The 22,735-nt window shown below is 40.1% G+C and overlaps 1 protein-coding gene across 2 annotated transcripts in view; it reads right to left on the reverse strand.

The window, feature by feature from the left end:
• CFTR (CF transmembrane conductance regulator) overlaps positions 1 to 22,735 on the reverse strand; it is a 285,066-nt gene that overhangs the window by 239,149 nt on the left and 23,182 nt on the right. Inside the window, exons 2-5 of one of the 2 annotated variants that reach the window (XM_056573841.1) lie at positions 18,168 to 18,278; positions 9,955 to 10,066; positions 6,661 to 6,876; positions 6,446 to 6,535 (exon numbers count right to left, since the gene is read on the reverse strand). In XM_056573841.1, coding sequence (XP_056429816.1) covers positions 6,446 to 6,535; positions 6,661 to 6,876; positions 9,955 to 10,066; positions 18,168 to 18,278 — 529 coding nt within the window. Of the gene's footprint in view, positions 1 to 6,445; positions 6,536 to 6,660; positions 6,877 to 9,954; positions 10,067 to 10,206; positions 10,343 to 18,167; positions 18,279 to 22,735 lie in introns of those variants that run through there. The other variant, XM_056573842.1, reaches the window with a different exon arrangement.

Genomic DNA, 22,735 nt, shown 5'->3' on the forward strand with positions numbered 1-22,735 from the left:
TTAAAGGGAAAGATGTGAATGATTCGTCTGCAGACAAGGTTCTGTCACCATATAACTGAGATACAGTAATGTTATTCATTTTGTCGCACATTGACTGATAGGTAAGGGAGCTACAGTCTAGGACCAAAGGCATCAAATTAGCTGGGAGAAGAGGGGAAACAGAAAGAGACAGACTAGAGGAGAGATCAAGCCAGGTAGAGGAAACGCCCAATGTCAGTAAGTGATCTGAGTGTTGACTATATCTCTTTGATGTAGGCAACCAGATCTCCCTCAGGGTTCCAGAATCTCGTGAGGGGGACTCTTCTGTTAAGTCCAACCACCTCTGTAGTTGTATGGCCTTGTATGTATTACGTAAGTCTGGGAGTCCAATTCCCCCTTTTTAGTGTGCCTCGTGCGCCAGAATTAGGTAGAACTTTCACACCAGAAGAATGTGACACTATTCTTAGACACTCTCAGGGTTTCTCCAGATGCCCTAGACTCCAGGAATCACACTATAAAATTGTTTCACAATGGTATAAAACCCTGGAATTGTTGTTCAACCATGGTCTGGAAGAGTCAAATAAATGCTGGAGATGCACTACGACTATAGGAACTCACCTGCATATCTGGTGGACGTGCCCAGTTATTGCTTCCTTTTGGAGTGAGATTAACAAACCAATAAATTATATTCTAAGAGGGAATGTCTAATTGCTACCAGAGTCTGTATTGCTGGGGCTAGCTTCCCCGGGGTTTACCCCCAACAAAAACTCCCTGATTACCCACCTGGTAGCGGTGGCAAAAACTCTGATTCCCCTCCGATGGCTTACAACTGACCCTCCCACAGTTGGAGAATGGGCGTCAAAGGTCCATCAGGTATGCAGATTTGAGGAAATGTCTCACAGAGCGCAAAGAACACATGGTACATTCCTGCTTATATTGAATCCTTGGTTACATTCATCATTTGGCAACTCCACAAGTAAATAAGTCAAATCTGATTGGTGTTTATTCACTCATCAATTGTACACACATCCCGCATAGGTCCTCGTTCGCTACGGCATCTACTGTTTCACTGCCATTGATGCACACTGTCCTCCTTTCACCAATGCATGATCTTCTCCCCATCTTTTCAGACCATGCTCATGGACGTGTCAAACACCTCTCCACTCCCCTCCCCCCCCCCCTTGTTTTCTTTGTCTTTCCCTTCCCATCACTATGAAAGCCTAAGAGGCGAATTGGGCGTACCACGCATGATGTGTGAGATCGAGATAATTCTCTAACTGTCTGTTATTTGTTTAACTTGTTATTTATTGTTGATTTATTGAATTTCACCTACTCAGATACCTTTTTGTCTATGGTGACTGCATTTATCCATGGACTGTGCTTTGTTTGTTGTTATGGAAAATTAATAAAAATATATTTGGGAAAACAAAAACACTTAAAGGGGTACTCTGGTGGAAAACTTTTTTTTTTTTTTAAATCAACTGGTGCCAGAAATTTATACAGATTTGTAAATTACTTCTATTAAAAAATCTTAATCCTTCCAGTAGCTGCTGAATACTACAGAGGAAATTATTTTCTTTTTGGAACACAGAGCTCTCTGCTGACACCTCTGTCCATTTTAAGAACTGTCCAGAGAAGGAGAAAATCCCCATAGAAAACATATGCTGCTCTGGACAGTTCCTAAAATGGACAGAGATGTCAGCAGAGAGAACTGTGGTCATGATGTCAGCAGAGAGCACTGTGTTAAAAAAAGAAAATAATTTCCTCTGTAGTATTCAGCAGATAATAAGTACTGGAAGGATTTAGATTTTTAAGTAATTTTGAAGTAATTTTTTGAAGTAATTTTTAACTTTCACGCACCAGTTGATTTAAAATTAAAAAAAAGAAAAAAAGTTTTCCACCGGAATACCCCTTTAAGTTCAATGGGCTCTCCCCTTGGCTTCTCATGAAATTACAGCTCATAAATAATTCCACTCTTCCTGAAACAGGTATACAGATTACAGCAGTTACATGTACAAGTTGTGGGCCTATAAACCCATTACAGATCTGATGCTGGTGTTATATATCTGCTGCCTGGGGAATAGGAAGGCCCCATTCAAAGCATGATTTGGTGATACACATGAGGTATGCATTGGGATATGGGTAGTAAAAGAGTATGCTGATGGCTACTGTAGCATAGTAGCAACATGCCCATTGAGTTTAATGGACTGATCAAAGTCTACTAATGACTAAGGTTGGTCCATTTCCTGAATATAATTTTTGTGTGGACTACTCTGCTTTTGAGTTTCACACAATAAATAAAAAAAAACACTGTACACCGAACAAATGCTAACCGAGTGATCAAGGACTACAAAGATATATATATATATAAATATACCAAATTTATTCCAGTATAAAAATGCTAACTATTCAAAATATTAATACAGCTGCAATGGTTATTCACACCACTAGGCCCATGTGGTTGAACACCAACACCAACACATAGATCGATTACTGTATATATTGATATAAAAAAAATGTATCCATACAATAAAAACACAAAATAATAATCCCCTGTTTTCTCACTGCTCATACTTAATAATTGTTCTAAAAAGGCTATATACAGGCTACTGATATATCCAGACTACCTGTGCCAACATTTAATTGCATACACTTATTACAGGAAAATACGGTGCTGAAGTCCAAGATACCGTTCCTGTGAATAAAAGTACTGTGAGCAATTATGAGCAGTGAGAAAGCAGGGGATTTTTATTTTGTGTTTTTATTGTATGGATACATATTTTGTGATATAGATGTATACAGTTATTGATCTATGTGTTGGTTTTCACCCAAATGGGCCCAGAAGTGTGAATAACCATTGCCGCTGTATTAATATTTGTAATATTTTGAATTTTTTGACTGGAATAAATTTGGTGTTTTTACATACATATATAATTGTATATGTATTTGCATATTTTGTACATTTGAATGTTTTTTTTTTTTACCTTGGGTATAGGTTTATTTTCGGGTAAGTGGGGTGACTGTAAGTGAGCTGATTCTTCAGCTTTTTATTTATATTTATTAGTCAGCTACATTTGGCATGCTAAACTCAGTGGGCCCACTGTGAGTATGGACATGCTGATGCATACCTTCGATGTATCTGCAAAATGTGATGTGACATCAAGTAGGAAAATGCAGAATATGAAGTTAAATCATTGTGTATTCACTGTTATATCATATGCCCCAGGAGCCTTGACAATGAGGCAACATAATCCTCTAGACATCAGGAGATGCTTACTGGAATGCTGATCACCACCACACAGTAAAAAACATCTAAAAAAACTAAACACTATTATGAAGGCACTGTGCCAATTACTAGTGATGAGCGGCAGGGGCATATTCGAATTTGCGATATTTCGCAAATATATGGACTAATGCTCCACACTTACTCACACAGTAAATAATATTGGAGCCTTCTTTAAACCACAAGCTGGAACCAGGGAGGGATGATCACTTTATTTTTTACACAGTACACATCAATGTTGTGATGTGTACTGTGAAGAAAACCAAAAGAATATTTGTCATTATGAATATATAGCGCTATATTCTAAATATTCACGAAATCGCGAAGATCCGATATTCGCGTTAAAAATTTGCAATTCGAATATTCACGCTCAATTACCATACCAATTACTATGGTATAATACCACACACATAGTGAAAAAAGCCAGGATGCCAGTATAGTAAATGTTTTACTTAAACAGGAGAAAGAGAAATGGAGAGGGCACTCTAGATGCTGTTATCCCAATTGACCGGTGAGTATATTCAAAATAGTTATGCGCTAACCTGGAGGGGTTGTGCTCTGAGCAAAATACCGCTGATGGCCCATAGTAATCACAGAAGTAACTTATGGGGCAGCTGGGGATCGTCCTGCCAGAAGGTGAAGGCTGCCGGTATCCTGTCCGTGCTCGGGAACCGGGCTCTGGCGTTATTAGAGATGGGGAGGATCTGGTGATCCATCAAAGATAAAACTGATAATTCCATGGCACCACTCACGGGTGAAATAATAGAACTTTTATTCTTAATAAAAAAATAACTACATTATGGACAGACAACACATTTTGTGGAGTAGCGTCCTCTGTTCCCATGTCAATAAGAGTCTTCCTCATTGACCATAATTTTTTTTTTAATTAAGAATAAAAGTTTCACATTGTAAGTAACACCCTTGGAAGTATCTGTTTTTCTTTGGTGGATCACCAGGACCCCTGGCTAGATTCTCCCTCAAGTTACAATGGCCTCAGGTCACAATGGGGGGGTATTTATTATTTTTACCTGTTGTCAGTTATTTTTTACCCGTTTTTTTTTTACTATGGTTTTTACAGATGTGCGCCAAAATCCTCATGTGGGGCATGCCCTCTAGTAACTTTGGCGCATGCCATATTCTACCTTCGGTATGTGTGTTTTCCATGTCAGAATATTGTCGGCAGTGATTTGCGTCAAGCATGCATCAAAATCCGGCAAATTAGCACCAAAATACAATTGGCACAAATGATAAATTACTGACCACTGCAAAAATCATAAACAGGACGATCAAAATCCTAGCAAGTTTACAAAATGGCAGTGGAGAGAATGCCCCAAACTTTGCGCCCAAAAAATGCACAAAACATATGCAATAAAAGACACAAATCCTTTGATAAATACTCCCCAATATGTTCAACATATTATAGTCTTTCCTGGACCATTGTTACTTGAAAGCAGGGGGGACATTTCACTAGTAAAACTCATTTATACAGGTACTGTACTGCTTTTTACCTGTGCTAGAACTAGCTGCTTCTTTGGACACCAGGTGAGGGTGGCTCCCTTTTGGATCTAAGGTACACTGTGCATACTGTACAAAACCCTGAAGAAACACCTGCTTACCATGTATAAATGGATTTACAGCTTTTAGCAGCTATTTCTGACTGTTATATGTAAGGACTTCCTTGCTGGAGCAAGACACAGAGACAGAGTGGCAGCTTGAAGTTAGTGTTGTATCTCACCTCAGTGCTTAATTTACAGTAACACTGTTTTAAACTGCTCTATAATGCCCTCCTGCTGCTGCTGCTTCTTGGGGTATACTATAGATATATAGGGCAACAAGATCCTCTCTTCTGCGTGTCTGCAGTGTATGTGAGACAACATAGATACTAAGTTCTCCCTTTTAGCTCAGGGACAACTGAAATTATAAATAAATGCGTGCAGATGAGAAATTGGGTACAAATTCCATAAATAACATGTATAATATATAACAGAAATAGTGCTAATCCTTATGTACACACACATAAACGCTTAACCTGAAAAGTCACCTAAAAGTGTAGGTATGCCTTTAAAGAACTGTAATTAATAATATATGATCTAGAAAACCAAGAGAAGTGCTCTGCTTGGGGACATCTTAAGTAAGGATTGTCAAACACAAAAACCCTGAATCAATGTACACCATTTGAAAGAAACTGTGGAGAACTGGTCCTTTTCCCAGAATTACTTGCATAGCAAGAATCATCAGGATATAATCTTGACCAAGATCTCTTCACAAAATGTAATGTCTCCAGTATGCCAGTCAAATAAGCTAGAGGAACATTGCTATCAGGTGTTGTGATCTGAGGAAATAAAGACTACAAAGTGAGGATTCTGAATCTGAAAAAAAAAAAAAATCAGAAAGCATTTTTCTACCCTTTTGTACCTTGAAGCCCCATTCATCTAAAAAAAGAAGTAGTGGTGTAGTAAATGTGGAGAACAAGATATTTTACCATTCAATTTAGCATTATTTGATTAGGATATGTATGCAATAATGCAAATAGCCAGTACGTATGGCCATTACGTAGGTCTCCTATAGTGAAATATATATATATATATATATATATATATATATATATATATATAAAAGGGCATTAGCATCCACATGTAGCTCCTGAGCCACTGGTTGCAATTACTGCCTTAGAATATTATTGAAATCTGTAACAAGATCTCAAACGTGTATGAAACCAAAGAATATCTCGAAGAAGAGCTAGAAGACCGTGATAAAAAAAAAAAAAGAAAGAAATACGAAACATGCACTGTAATTTGCCTCTATGCCACTATTTTCTTGCATTTCATTTCATAAAGTTGTCTTACTTCTATTGTTGTGAACTATATATCGGACTGTAATATAACTGCTAGTGACCTAGGCTTGACAGAAATCACATAGCTACTACATATGTGTACGTTAAAAATTAAAAGTTTACATGAGGAGTCACCTAATCTAACGCTGGCACTGCTGGTCTGAAGAATTTTTTTACTAAATTTGTTTATTTTTATCTGACAGAATACTTTCATATGTAACAGTTATATGTATTAGTAAATAAATCTGAAAATAGGATAGTAATATGCTTTGGAAGATAAGAAAGATATGCATAAGATGCACATAATATTTACATATTACTAAATAAATAGACAGAATGTGATAGCTTACCTCATCAAATTTGTTTAGGTTGTTTGAGAGAAGACTTACAAGCTGTCCAGTGCTTATTTTATCTAAAACTTTGCTTGATAGTTTTAATGTCTGTATTAAGAAAAATATACAATAAAAATCTTTTTTTTTTTTTTTTCTAAACAAGGTAAGGCATATGCAAATATACCTATATACAATATATAAAAGACACTGGTTGGAAAATAATAGATACTTACTTTTTTATAAATTAAACTGAACATTGCTATCCTCATTTGCATTCCAATACGATGTAGTCCGAATATGGCAGGATGTAGAAGCAGCATTCTGACAGCAAAGAGTAGAGACAAGCCTACTGCTAGATAGTAAGCTATGGACCGCTCCAGTGTATTACTTTCATCATAAGAGGCTATGATTCTTCCAAGAAGAAGTGGTTGAACAGCTTTGGTGACTTCCTGAGAAAAATAAAATTGATATAAAGGGTATGATTAGCATTGACAATAAACCACATTGGATGATATTCACAAAATCACTTAACATAACGTAGGGAATTGTTTTCCTAATAAACGGCATAGGAACCTGCCAAGAAGGGAAGGCAGTTTTTTACTCCTGGATCAGAATGGACAACAAGTGTCCTGACAGTTGTGGATCAGGTTGTAGACAATACTCTCATTTCTATCTAGTCTCTGGCTTTCATCTTCTCCTTCTTGTGCTACTGCCCAGTTTTACTTAATGACTTTCATTTATGAAAAGATGAGCTGGATGGTGGCCAGTACACAACTTCCCCAGTGACACACATAATTGAGTTGCATGATGCCTTCCTCTAGGATAATGGAGTATGCCCATTGCTACTACATGTAAAATACTGCCGTCTTTATTATCTATATTTTATAGGGTACAGTACTCTAATACTTAACAGGTCAATGGTTGCGTGCTTGAGTGTTGCCTGAGTCTTGACAGTCATCTTCTAATCCTGAAATATGTTCTGTATGCGTGTCAATTCCATTTCTCAACCACTTTTACTCAAAAAATAGGTAGCAATGAGTGTAGCCAGTGTTGAATGCAGCATTCTTCACAACATAGTTCTCTAGGCCCGCTCTCAATCTCAATATCCATGCACATCCATTTAAAAAAAAAATTTTTTGCATATAACTGCAATACTGGTTAATGTAGGGCTAAATTAATGACTGAATGCTGGATTTTTAAGTTCCTATTAAGGGAGCTAAACTTTGCTGCAGTGAATCCCCAGGTTGTTGCCATCGGAGTAGTCCTTGTTAGCAACAACTGATAAACCCAAGTACAGTTCCAGGATGTAAGCAGTGTAGTCAGATAGGCAGAAGTTGGAGCAGGCAAACTTTTCTCAAGAGGATGAATAGTCAGCAGGTCATTGCAGGCTACAGGGGTTAAGAGACAAGCCAGGTCAAGAAGAGAGTATAAGGGACAGAAAAACACCTTTGCCCTGGTGCTGGTGCTGAATCTCCAGTTTCGTAAACCTCCGGATTTCCAGGACTGGGGACGTGACGTCACGCCCCCTCCATTCACGTCTATGGGAGGGGCCGCCATGCCCCCTCCCATAGACATGAATGGAGGGGGCATGGTGTGACATCACGTCCCCAGTCCCAGAAACCCGGAGGTTTGCAAAACTGGAGATTTAGCACCCGCGTAGAATGCGGCTGCTGCAGGGAGATCACGGGGGCTCTCAGCAGCGGGCCCCCCACGATCAGACATCTTATCCCCTATTCTTTGGATAGGGGATTTAAAATTTTGCCCGGAATACCCCTTTAAATTTAGGCTATAAATATTACTCTCTTGCCCTACTTGACCAACTGAGGCCCAAACTTCCACCAATGCATTAATAGGTTGGTTTGAAATAAATATATGAAAAATAAAGGTTACTTGTAATGATTTTAAGTTGAGGATATCAAAGCTTTTTTTGCATACCCATACTGTGCAATGTAAACTGTGTCAGAAGTGAATTTGAACCTGTTTTAATCTTACAAAAATAGAAATAGGTCAGAAGCTCAGGCCCAGATGCTGATCAGTGGGATGGCTAGTTGGTAAGACCATGCGATCATGGTAATATCACTTCAAGACATTCAAGGTGGCTTTAAATAATACAAAGTGGACTTAGATAAACATTTTATGCTTTTAGGCAGAGTAAAATATATTTTCTGCTTCTATTTTATGGTAACTAAAATTACCATAACTGTATTATTGCACACAGTAAAATGTATACCAACATATTGAATGAACTATTCATTGTTAAACAAATTACTCAAAGCACAACATAAGACATCATTTTACAGGACTGGCCCTCAGTGCTCTATCTACCATGCTGCTTCACTGATATGCTACCCAGTAATTCCAGTGGAAACACAGTAAGCCTATGTTCACTATGTACTTTTTTAGTGCTTAATTTAGCACCATAAAACATGTCCAACAAAATTGCAGTTCTTCCCTTTGAATTGCTTTAAAGCATACCTCCAATATACATATATTTTTTATCTAATAAGTACTGTGTCAATGTTTCCAAATTACATTTATTTTAAACTCGGTACCTAAATGCCTGAACAGTGTGTTCTCACTGCTGTATAAAACTATACATTAGGAGAAAAAGTTACACTCTACCTATCCATAGCCCCCACCTCCAGTACAAGGCCCAATGCCGTACACCGGGTCTGTAATTGGTGAGGGTGCTATGGAGATGGATTGGGAGGCTTTGGCTCCTATTGCACAGCTATAAGCCGCAAATTAGGTGCCAATCTAATTTATAAAAAATATGCACGATGCTGGTAAACATTGTAGATACACTTTAAATTCAATAAGAAAACAATTGGCAGTTCACATTTAGCTTTTATTTAGGTCCATAATTATAACAACTGTAAAATGAAGTGCAATGGACTTGTTTAGGATAATTTATGTCCAGAAAATTGCATGTTTTTGAGTCTGCTCAAGGCCCAAAAATTGTAGCCCCTCCCAATGAAGTGCTAAATTGCATAGCAGCCTAATTTTAAAAAAATGCAAATAAAGTGAAATAAACCTGCAAAAAACAATTTTGCGTGAAAAATAGGCAAAATTTGGGGCCTTAAAATTACCATTTAGATACACTCTGTGAACAGAGAAAGCTCCAGAAGCATATGTCAAAAGTATCAATAAGTCCCTATTCACAGTCCAGAAAACTGTGCTATTTTATACAGAAGTAGCAAAAAAAATAAAAAAATTATGGTATTCATTTTTTTTATACTGGGAGCGTATCGGGGATAGTGCATCCATCAAAGATATACAGTACATAAGGGAATCTGATGCATACTTCAGATGGCCATTGTAAAAGCTCTCAAAAGGATAATTGTAACTTCATATTAACAAGAATATATTTTAAAACAATATACTGTATACTCTCAACAATTACTAAAAAAAAAAATGGATAACCAAGAATTGCTGCCAAATAAAGAGACATTTTAAAGAGACAAAATATGTCAGCAGGTTGTTATTATAAAGTAAAATTGTTAGTCATGTTTAAAATGAATTCTTACCCCAAGATATAGTAGGATACCATAGAAAAGAAATTTCCAGAAAAAACATCGCTTGAGTGCATTGATTAATTTGGGATTTGTCTTTGATGTTGCCAATTCCCTGTCCCATTCTCTGAAAGAAAAAACAGAGAATTTGATTATCCATCAAATGTAGCGTTTACACTTGTAACATTCCTCCTTATTTCCAGGTATTTCCAGGGAAACTTTGTAAGGTCAAGTAAAGATGGTAATAAAAACAAAGCTTTAGAATACCAAAAGGATCCATTCTTCATGATCACGAACACATAAGTACAGGGACAGCTCATTCATGCACTTGACAGTTTTAGGTACCTAACTATATATCACATGGCAGGGAGTTAATTCATGTAAAGGTCACGTTCAATGTATAAAAAAAACTGCCAGGGATCTTAAGACCAATGTAAAATAGGCAAATAAAGTTTTTGGAGTTCATCCAGTACTCAGCAAGATGAAAACAAAGGCAGACTATTCTAACTGGTAACAATGCAGACAAAGCTGACTTGTTGACAGAATAACATCTTATCTATCAGTGCAGAAATTAGTAAAATCTAAACTTTTCTTACATTCTTGTGACTTAATTTCTCAGTGTGAAACAGTGCTATGTATAGTGAGTGACACAGACAGCAGCATTCCTAGAAACTCTCAGTAAGTGCCTTTGGTTAAATATAAAGGAAAAGGGTAAATACCAAAAAAACATACGTATGTATTCCAGCAAAAATATATGCACATCCATGAGGAGTCATTATTATAAATGTAAGGGGGTAAAACATCCCGCCAAATAAATCTGTTCTATTTGCTGTTCCAGTCTGATTGCCTGAGGATGTGCTCGGGTAGTAAGAAGCTAATCATGACTTTAAAGATGATGTTATATAAGTATACTTTGCATGTGCCTATATGTGCCTGTTATGTTATATAATTGTCATATTGTGTTATATGATGGTTATATGTTTTCAAATTCTCACCCTTCACTATATTCAGAGGCACCACCATGCCCTGGCACAGTGGCTTTCAGTGGCTGGCACAGCTTTGCTTCAGTTAATAGGGAGAGAAAGTACCATTATCAGTGTTGGCCCATGAGGACCATGGGGTTAATATGTTTATTGGCATTGTTATATTGGGGTCTGAGATTCCCTGACCTGCAATTGTTATGCAATTTTAAATAGGCCTGGACTTGTTAGGTCGCCCATAGCAACCAATCAGATTGCTTCTTTCATTTCTCAGAGGCCTTTTCAAAAATGAAAGAAGCAATACGATTGGTTGCAAAGGGCAACTTTTCATCTGCACAGGTTTTGAGTGTCAGTGGAGTGAGGTGCAAGATCAGCTTATCTATTGCAGAAGAGGCAGTGGGTTGAAGACCAAAATATAGCATGTCCAGGTAGAAGACTGAAAAAGTGTTGTTACAGTCTGTGAATAACGTTTATCCCAGTGGTGTTGCGACCGGGGTGCAGGGGGTGCGGCCCGCACCGGGTGACACCATCCTGATGGGGTGACACCAAGTACGCCCCCGGTCCTTACTTGCGCTGTCTCTGTAATAGCAACCACCCTCCTCCCCCCCCACCCACTCGCGCTGTCTCACTAGTCTCCGTACTAGTAGAACCCCCCCCCCCCGTCACCTGCACAGTGAACCGGCCTGCGCCCCCACGTCTTCTGTTGCGCCGGCCCGACGTCACTCCGCAGGGCCGCGCAGGAGAACGTGAGTGACGTCACTCGCAGAGCGTCCGGAGAGAAGGAGCGCTTCGCTGGATGGGTAAGTGAGTGTGTGTCTGTCTCACTCGATCTCTGTTTGTGTGTCTCTCTCTCTGTCTGTGTGTGTGTGTGACAGTGACTCTCTGTGTGTGTGTGACTCTCTGACTGTGTGTGTGACTGTGTGTGACTCTGTCTGTGTGACTCTCTGTCTGTGTGTGTGTGTCTCTCTCTCTGTCTGTGAGCGTGTATCTGTGTGTGTGTGTGTTTGTGTGTGTGTGTGTGTGTCTGTCGCTATCTCTGTCTGTATGTGGCTCTCTGTCTGTGTGGCTCTCTGTCTGTGTGTGACTCTGTCTGTGTGTGACTGTGTGTGTGTGACTGCGTGTGACTCTGTCTGTGTGTGTGTGTCTCTGTCTGTGAGTGTGTCTCTCTGACTGTGTGTGTGTGCCTCTCTCTCTATCTATCTGTGTGTGTCTCTGTGTTGTGTGTGAGTGTTTTTTTGTGTGGGGGGAGGAGGGGTTTGTTTGAACCAGCGATCTAATGTGGGGAGACTTTGACCTATTGTGGGGAACATGCAAGGGAACCTGCGGCCTAATGGGGGGAAACTATTACCAAATGTGGGTAATCTATGCTACCTAATGTGGGGAAACTGCTACCTAATGTGGGGAATCTGTGCTACCTAATGTGGGGAAACTGCTACCTAATGTGGGGGATCTGTGCTACCTAATGTGTGGAATCTGTGCTACCTAATGTGGGGAATCTGTGCTACCTAATGTGGGGAAATTACTACCTACTGTGGGGTAACTGGTACCAAATGTGGGGAATCTATGCTACCTAATGTGGGGAAACTGATACCTACCTAATGTGGGGAAACTGCTACCTACCTTAAGGGTACGTTCACACGCGCTGATTTTTTTGCGGGTTTTCCGCTGCGTATTTGAAAGTGGGCGGGTTGTTCTCGGCTGTCCGCAGCAGATTTTCTGTGGCGGAATGTACACTGCGGAAAATCCGCCACAAGCCCCATTGGAGTCAGTAGGGATTGTGGCGGAATTTCCGCAGCGTAAATTCCGCCGCGGAAAATCTGCTGCGGACAGCCGAGAAGAGCCCGCCCATTTACAAATACGCAGCGGAAAACCCGCTAAAAAAATCCGCCCTTGTGAACGTACCCTAAAGGGGTAGTCCAGTGGTGAAAAACGTATCCCCTATCCTAAGGATAGGGGATAAGTTTGAGATCACGGGGGGTCCGACCACCGGGGCCCCCTGCAATCTCTCTGTACGGGGGCCAGGCTCTCGGGCCAGATAGCGGGTGTCGACCTCCGCACGAAGCGGTGGCCGACACGCCCCCTCAATACATCTCTATGGGAGAGCCGGAGATTGCCGAAGGCAGCGCTTCGGCTCTGCCATAGAGTTGTATTGAGGGGGCGTGTCGGCCGCCGCTTCGTGCGGAGGTCGACATGCTCCCTTCCCGCGGGCTGTCGGGGCTCCGTACAGGAGATCGCAGGGGGCCCCAGCGGTCGGACCCCCCCGCGATCTCAAACTTATCCCCTATCCTTAGGATAGGGGATAAGTTGTTCACCACTGGGTTCACCACTGGACTACCCCTTCAAGTGGCGGAACTGCTGCCTACCTAATGCTCCCCCCCTGGCAGTAGCACCCTCATCATCCACCAGCAAACCCCTCCAGCAGCAGCAACTCCATCAGCAGATCCTGATGGTGGATGATGGGGGTGCTCCTGCCAGGAGGATGATGCTGCCGATGGATGATGGGGGTGATACTGCCAGGGGGGATGGCCAGTAGCACCCTCATCATCCTCCAGCAACACCCCCCCCAGTACTAGCACCCCCATCATCCACTAGCAACACCACCAGATTTATATTCAGAGGGTACAGTATGTGGCAGATTAATATTCAGAGTGTACAGTATGTGTTGGGATTATATTCAGAATGTACAGTGTGTGGTAGTATTATATTCAGTGGGTACGGTGTATGGAAGGTTTATAATCAAAGAGTGTAGTGTATAGTAGTATTATATTTAGAGGGTACAGTGTGTGGCGGTATTACATTCAGGGGTACAGTATGTGGCAGATTTATATTCAGAGTGTACAGTGTGTGTTGGTATTATATTCAGAATGTACAGTGTGTGGTAGTATTATATTCAGTGGGTATGGTGTATGGAAGGTTTATAATCAAAGAGTGTAGTGTATAGTAGTATTATATTTAGAGGATACAGTGTCTGGCAGGTTTATAATAATACTTGTTTTCATATAGAGGATGAGAATGCGCTGACATAGTGAGGAGACGTCTGGGCGTCACATTCTGCAGAGAGAAGTTTTAGCTGGACCAGGCGGTATGTACCATCTGAATTAGATAAGGAAATACTATAGAGAAGACGTCACCGGTAGTCACTGATAGAGATGAGCGAATTTACAGTGAATTCAATTCGTCACGAACTTCTCGGCTCGGCAGTTGATGACTTATCCTGCATAAATTAATTCAGCTTTCAGGTGCTCCCGTGGGCTGGAAAAGGTGGCTACAGTCCTAGGAGACTCTCTCTTAGGACTGTATCCACCTTTTCCAGCCCACCGGAGCACCTGAAGGCTGAACTCATTTATGCAGGAAAATCATCAACTGCCGAGCCGAGAAGTTTGTGACGAATCGAATTTACTGTAAATTCGCTCATCTCTAGTCACTGATATCATTGTACATTCTCCTCTCTATGTCCTATCAGAGCTGTAGTCACTTGTCAGTTCTACAGTTATGATGAGTGAAACTACAACTCCCAGCATAACCTTACCACTGCATAAAGGGGTACTCTACTGGAAAACATTTTTTTAATCAACTGGTGCTACAAAGTTAAACAGATTTATAAATTACTTCTACTTAAAAATCGTAATCCTTCCAGTACTTATTAGCTGCTGTATAAGTGATTCACAGGAAGTTCTTTTCTTTTTTAATTTATTTTCTGTCTGACCACAGTGCTCTGTGCTGACACCTCTGTCCATGTCAAGAACTGTCCATAGTAGGAGCAAATCCCCATAGCAAACCTATCCTGCTCTGGACAGTTCCTAACATGGACAGACAGAGCACTGTGGACAGACTGGAAAGAACTACACAACTTCCTGTGGAGAATACAACAGCTGATAAGTACTGTAAGGATAAACATTTTAAATAGAAGTAATTTAAAAATCTGTTTAACTTTCTGGCACCAGTTGATATAAAAGTAAATGTTTTCCAGTGGAGTACCCCTTTAAGTAATTCTGGGAGCTGTATATTTAAATGGTGAAAACTTCTTTAACACTTTCCTATTCTGTGGCAACTGGTATATCTGATTATTATACTGGAATTTCTCACAATGCGCTACAACAGTGGTGTCTGTCACAACAGGCTAAAAACTTACTGAGGGGGGGGGGGGGGGAAGGTATGGGGTGACACCATTTTCTACCGCACCGGGTGACACCATTTTGATATTGCTGGCAGAGACGCCAATAATGAAACCTGCAGTTAACATGTTATTGCCATGTTCATGTCATTTTCTTGAGGTACTCGGGTTATCTCTTCTCAAACGGTCATAGTTCAACAAGCCTATATTTAGTTTATCTATCTACCTATCAGTCAGAACAACAAAACCACCCATCTATTGTGTAGGTTCTCCTTAGCACTGCCAAAAACAGCTCTGACCCATCGAGACGAGGACCCCACAAAACCTCTGGAGGTGTCTTGTGGTATGTGGCACTGACATAATAGAACTTCTTATTCCTAGTCCTGCTCACAGCAAAGCTTGGCCCCTCAGTGGCAGTCTACAGGCTCGCTTCTTCAGCAATTGCACAGGCTGTTTAGTTTAGCATGATATGCAGTACTGAATATTCTCCTCTTCCTGATCTCTGTGCTACAATGGTGCAACTCAATGCTGATCCCTAACATGAAAACATGTTTTATTACACTGACTGGGAACCAGAGCACTTCTATTACTCTCACAAACTAGCTGATTGCTACATGCAGCAACTATCTGCCCGAATCTCTGCAGGGGCCACTCTGTAATAAAACTGATGATTGCTGTCAATATCATACTGGGGTTCCTAGGGGTAAAGTAAAATTGACACTGGGGCCTACCCTACAGTTACATGCAAATATTTTTAGACCTTCGGGATGCAGCAAAAACATTTTTGGCACAATTTTGTACAAAATTTAGAGAAAATATTCAGGGGCCCCTGGGAGGGGTCCATCTGTTCCTCTGTAGTCAAAGCAGATGGTCTGGAGGTGTGCTGGCCTGGCTAGCATATTTACAAGACAATAAGTGTTGTTAATGAGTGTTTCTCAAGCACGGTCCTCAAGACCCAACTCCCCCCCCCCCCCCCCCCCCCCCCCAACAGGTCCTGTTTTCAGGGTTTCCTTAGTCTTTCACAGGTGATATAACTGTGGTGATGCCTGATTCACTGACCAGAATTATATCACCTGTGAAAGACTTAGGAAATTATAAAAACATGACCTGTTGGGAGGTCTTGAGGACCACACTTGAGAAGCACTGGCTTAGACACAAGCTGCTGTGGACCTCCTGACCTGTCCAGTTGTTCTAAAAGTCCTCTCACTTAGGCCCTGTCCACATGTGCATTAAAGAGGACCTATGGTCATAAAAAAAATCAGTGGCAGTGACCTGTACATAGTTAGGGGGGGGGGGGGGGCGGGGGCTCAGGAACAGCCCCCCTGTTCCTGAGTTAGGCTGGGTTCACACTACGATTTGTAACTATGGTTCCCGTATACGGCTGGGAGGAGGGGGCGGGGATTAATCGTGGCGCCCGCACTCAGCCGTATTCGGGAACCGTATTTAATGCATGTCTATGAGCCGACCGGAGTGAACCGCAGCCTCCGGTCGGCTGCATTTTCGGCCGTATGCGGTTTCCCGACTGCACGTGGTTGACCGCGTTTTTGCCTACGGTCGGGAAACCGCATACGGACGAAAAAGCAGCCGACCGGAGGCTGCGGTTCATTCCGGTCGGCTCATAGACATGCATTAAATATGGTTCCCGAATACGGCTGAGTGCGGGCGCTGCGATTAAGCCCCGCCCCCCCCCCTCCTTCCAGCCGTATACCGGAACCGTAGTTACAAATCGTAGTGTGAACCCAGCCTTATAAGGCTTTATAGTCCCCTATGAACCTTGACTATAATATGGTCTGTGTTCCGTGTGGTGACTGTATTAGTGGGCATGCAGGATCTCCTGAGTGTGGCCATGCCCCACGCTACAGCTACCATACGGAACACAGCACACATAATCAGGGTTCCTGCTCCTCATACGGATGGCCTTGATATTCAGATGAAACTACAACACCTTATAAGTAATGAACGGGGGGTAGAAGTCGATTGTCATGCTATAATAAACATGTATGTGGTAAGTACAGCTTACTGCCATTTTTTTTCCCCCCAGAGAGACCACCTTTCCTATTTAAGACTCCATCTGGGGACTTTTCTGTAGATGTCATAATATTTGACAGGAAGTATACTATACAGCAGCATGCAGCACTATTCTTCATGTCAAAATAGTACCCAATGGACCCTATGATAAATCAGAAGGGTCATCGCTCAACTACGCTATACATTACATAATGGATCTGTCACAGCCTAAATTCTGTTTCTCTGTTCATATTATAACTAGGTGGATTTAGGTACAGGTAGGTGGGGCTGCCAAACTGAATCTTTAAATTCCATAAGGAAACATGCCATATGGAATATAAATTATCCTCATATTGTAATAAATATGGATTATAATCAGTCTTGGCACACAGTCATATGTAATGTGAATTTTTTTTGCAAACATTGTCCCTCATTTACTATTGCAAACCCAACATGTTTTGTCGGGTTGTGCGCCAGATTCTGTCGCATTGCGCCAGAAATTCTGTCTGCGCCAGAATTTGCGCCAGAATTGAAAAAAAAACACTAACTCTACATTTTGCTAAGAAAACCTGAAAAAGAGTGGCGTGGCCGCCCGGAAAAGGGGGCGTGGTCTCCAAAAAGGGGCATGTTCCCGACATTTTCACAAAAACCCAACATATTTACTAAGGTTTCCACATAAAATGTGGTGGATTTGAGCTGAGGAAAACCAGACAGATCAGAGCATGTGTAAAAAAAGCAAAGTGTAGGGAAAGTGGAAAATGTAGGGAAATCTTAGTAAATACCGTGGAAAATAAACTGTAGGGAATTAAAACCCACAAAGAAACCTACACTCCACTCTTAGTAAAAAAAAAGGGCCTTTGTGTCACTATTTTGTGTAGTTGTTCCTCCGTTATGGCCAATATTTTTTAATTAACATTAATAATACATTATCCCATAATGACATGAACTGTCATTGTAGAATGGATTATTGCCTTTGATGGTTTATCCTAGTTACATCACAGGAGAAATAAACATCCAACTATTCACTTATCAACTGTAATACATGATTATCAAATTACTAAATAGGCAACATGCTGGCTTGATTTTGGGATAAGAATTGAATGACAAATCTTTGCTCATCAAGGTACCTTTCAAGTCGTTCAGACAGATTATCTGCAGAGTCTCCAGTAGGAATTTGATAAATGTCTGACAATTCCAATCGTTGCCTGTATCCTTTCTTCAGGATAGGCTTGGTCCAACTGAAAGGGAACAAATTTGAGGTGTTTTAAAGTCATGATAAAATTCTGAAATAGGCAGTAATTGATTCTATTGATAATGTTAACAAAAACAGTTACAAAGTCATGGATATTCTGACATGTAAAAAGAAATGCACCCACATTTAGGATCATTTTTAAAGGTTTATATTTTAAAATGATGGTACAAACATTACTTTATAGTACATGCAATACCATGTCTGAAGAGGAGTCCAAACTGCCTTGTGTCATCATCTATTTCAGTTAACCATTAAAAGGTATCAAATACATATTTGTTCTTATGTAAAAGCATAAATCAATACAGAAGAAAGGTGAATGCAGACTCAATAACCTTACCATTATCTTTCTATGCATGTCGTTTGTAGCATGCAATTTTTCTGTTGTTCCCCTTTTCAATATGTACATATATATAAAAGATTGTAAAATATGGGATAAGGATGGAATTCTATGACCATATAGCAGCAAAGGCTGCAGGGTGGGTGCTCATAAAATGGTCACAGATAATCCTTGGTGACGTCTGCCATTTCATTAATATATAGTAGAGCGCATATCGGTGTTTGTGTAATAGCAAAAACATCCTGGCTTCATGAAACACACCTCACACAAATGAAAGCAATTTATTTCAATTCATAAAATAGGTTTTGTCAGATGAAGTAGAAGAAAAAAAATTATGGAAATGTTAAAAAAAAATATGAAATAATCTTCAAAAACATAATAAGTACCTTGTAGACCCTCCATAGGTTTTTAAGACAGTATGAATTCATTAAAGGGGTATTCCAGGCCAAAACTTTTTTATATATATATATATATATATATATATATATATATATATATATATATAAATATATATATATATATATATATATAAACTGGCTCCGGAAAGTTAAACAGATTTGTAAATTACTTCTATTAAAAAATCTTAATCCTTCCAATAGTTATTAGCTTCTGAAGTTGAGTTGCTGTTTTCTGTCTAACTGCTTTCTGATGACTCACGTCCCAGGAGCTGTGCAGCTCCTATGGGGATATTCTCCCATCATGCACAGCTCCCGGGATGTGACATCATGATTGAGCAGTTAGACAGAAAACTTCAGAAGCTAATAACTATTGGAAGGATTAAGATTTTTTAATAGAAGTAATTTACAAATCTGTTTAACTTTCCGGAGCCAGTTGATATATAAAAAAAAGTTTTTGCCTGGAAAACACCTTTAAGAATGGGCTTGAAAACAATGGGATGCAAATTCCTGCATAATGTAAATCTGCATAAAGGCACAAAACGTAGTGACAAGTCCCTTCTCGATGTGGATTGTGCCCACAACTATGTTGTGTAGCCTATACCGGTAAGCCCTATTGAATAGACCTAATCTGCATCCATATAACATGAAAAGTCACATTCAAAATCCAGGGGTATGTTTTGGACTCCTGCTGCAGATCTTCAGATTTTTTTCTATAAAAAGACCTTCATCTAAACATACCTTTAGGATAAACAACATTCTACATCGAGTTCTGATTTTCTCAAGGAGGGGACTAGCCTTGTTGTTGATCTTTTTTAAATTTTCACAATAAATTTTACTTGCAGGTTTGTGATAGATAAAGTGAAAGGCACTCACGGTTCGTAGTTCTGTGCAAATTTATTTCTTTTCAAGTGCTTAAATCAATAGCAGGATGCCAGAGCAGGGTCAGGTTTGAGCCATGGTTCAAACCTGACCCTGCTCTGGCATCCCGCTATTGATTTAAAGGGGTACTCCACTGGAAAACATTTTCTTTCTTTTAAATCAACTGGTGCCAGAAAGTTAAACAGATTTGTAAATTACTTCTATTAAAAAATCTTAATCCATCCAGTACTTATCAGCTGCTATATGCTCCACAGGAAGTTCTTTTTTTTTGTATTTCCTTTCTGCCTGACCACAGTGCTCTCTGCTGACTGTCTCTCTGTCTATTTTAGGAACTGTCCAGAGAAGAAGCAAATCCCCATAGCAAACCTCTCCTGCTCTGGACAGTTCCTAATATGGAAAGAGGTGTCAGCAGAGAGCACTGTGGTCAGACAGAAAGGAAATTAAAAAAGAAAATTACTTCCTCTGTAGTATACAGCAGCTGATAAGTACTGGAAGGATTAAGATTTTTTTTACTAGAAGTAATTTACAAATCTGTTTAACTTTCTGGCACTAGTTAATTTAAAATAAAATGTTTTGCAGTGCAATACCCCTTTAAGCACTTGAAAATAAAGAAATCTGCACAGAACTACGAACCGTGAGTGCCTTTCACTTTATCACAGACCTGCATTTGTCCTACTTCAATGAAAAGAGCACTGCACTATTTGTGCAGTATATCCATAACACCCTGCTCATACCACCTGCCGGAATTAATCAGCAGTCTGCACAGTGCTCCATAAGTGTAGTTCAGTGCCCACCCTATTTGCTACTCTTTACATAAATTTTAATTGGATTGAGATCCAGACTGTCCATGTCACTGAACTTATATGACTTTCCTGAAAACAGCATTAATACTTGGTCTGTGGCAAGATACATTATTATTAAGATTATGATGATTATTATTACTAATAATAAAATGACTTCATCATCATCACCAATCCTTTCTAGCTAAGACAATAGAAAATGTGACCAAAAATTTTAATGCTCAACTGTGCATTGACTGTTTGGGTGCTGAACGCCATCTCCCCTGGTATTTTACCTGGCATGTAATTCTATAACCCAGATAGTGATTGAGTGATTGTCATTTTTATGTTTCATTAGAATAGCACCAGACAAATGTTTGAGCATCATATTTTTTCGTCCAATGCAGATTGGTTATTCATTACTTAGAGGCATACTCCACTGCCCCAGTGTTCAGAACATTTTGTTCCAAACGCTGGGTGCGGGGGTCGTGACGTCCCAGCCATGCCCCTTGTTACATATTGCTTTGAGTTTACTGTCCTAAGGCTTTGGTTTACCCATATGTTTTCTTTATAATCTTCCCTTTTACACATAGCTGACTGGGAACAACCAACATCTTTTACCATACTCCATGTTGGATTTCCATCTTGACAAAGACTTATAATTCTTTTCAGTGTTTAAATTGACAGCTTTCTCATTTGGGATACATTTTCTTTTTATTAGCCAAGACCCAGCACTCAGTAACATCTATAGCCACTCTTCCTTTAAATGAAGGCTGACCTAAAATGCGATTTTGTACTAATTTTTAATTAAAACACGCTCAGTGTAGGAATGCATTAAGAAGAATTTTAAGTGCCCAGTATGTTTACCAGCGCCATAACCAGTGATTCCTGTGCTCCAGAGTAGAATTTGGACAGGCATTGCTAGAGTAGGTAGACTGATATTACCCCCCACACCGTGACCATATAGTAGTAGATACCAGTTGTAAATATGCGCCCTTCAGACCAAATAAGTGATTTCAGTATAGTTACACCAATGACTTCAGGTGACATCATGACTTGTCAATGCAGAACCTACCAGACAAACATCTTAGGCTTCTCACCTTTGCAGCATCATTCCCACCTTTTCCCTGCCTATAATTCCTCAAATGGTAATAATGTCCCCCTTGGTACATTATTTCACTTATTGTGCCCTTCAACTAGATACACAGTAGTATGTCCTCTATTGTGCTCCCACTCAGGGATATGTTTCCTTTGTGTACCCCCACAGTATTATTTCCCTTCTGTGCCCCCAGACAACATTATGTCCCCTTTGAGCCCCTACACAGTAATATGACTAATTTTACGATCCCCACAGTAGTGTGCCAGTCTTTGTCTTACCACTGAGTAATATACTGAGCTCTGAATCACCTTCCTGCATTGTGCAGCCTGTACCAGGAAGGGGAATCCCCCAGGTGTCACAATCATTTGTATGCCTATCAATGCTAGAGGTGGAACAGAGGTGGTTTACTGCTCCACCATAGCTGAATATGTGTCTTGACTGTGCAGATACAACTGAAAGCTGCAGGGGCTAGGGGTACCTAACGAGTCATGGGCCCCACAGGAGTTGTGTGGCCTGCCTCCATTGGAAGTAGGCCACTGAGATGTACTGTCTAGAGCAAATATATAGGCATGTAAAGAAAGCAATCTTATAACAGAACATACATAGGCATGTAAGCAAAGCAACATTATTACAGCTGTGGTACCAAACTGAGACATGCAGTGACTTAATATTTTTAGAAACAATAATGGTAGGTTGAGACAAGCTCTCTTGGTGCCCAAGGCAGGGGAATCAAAATGTGTCCCACTTCCCTTGATCAGTGAGAAAAAATATAACATAACATTTTAATAGCCCTGTCATCCTCTTTTCTCAACTAATACCTAGTATTTGCATTCATTATGCATGTTCCATATTACCTTTCCTCTCCACCTCAATGCTGTAAAAAGTTGTACAAAGGGACAGCATGTTTTTTTAAATGCATAAACTATGCCTTATCTAATTTATGACAGGTAA

The sequence above is a fragment of the Hyla sarda genome, chromosome 4 (assembly GCF_029499605.1).
Source record: "Hyla sarda isolate aHylSar1 chromosome 4, aHylSar1.hap1, whole genome shotgun sequence".
NCBI classification, from domain to species: Eukaryota; Metazoa; Chordata; class Amphibia; order Anura; family Hylidae; genus Hyla; species Hyla sarda.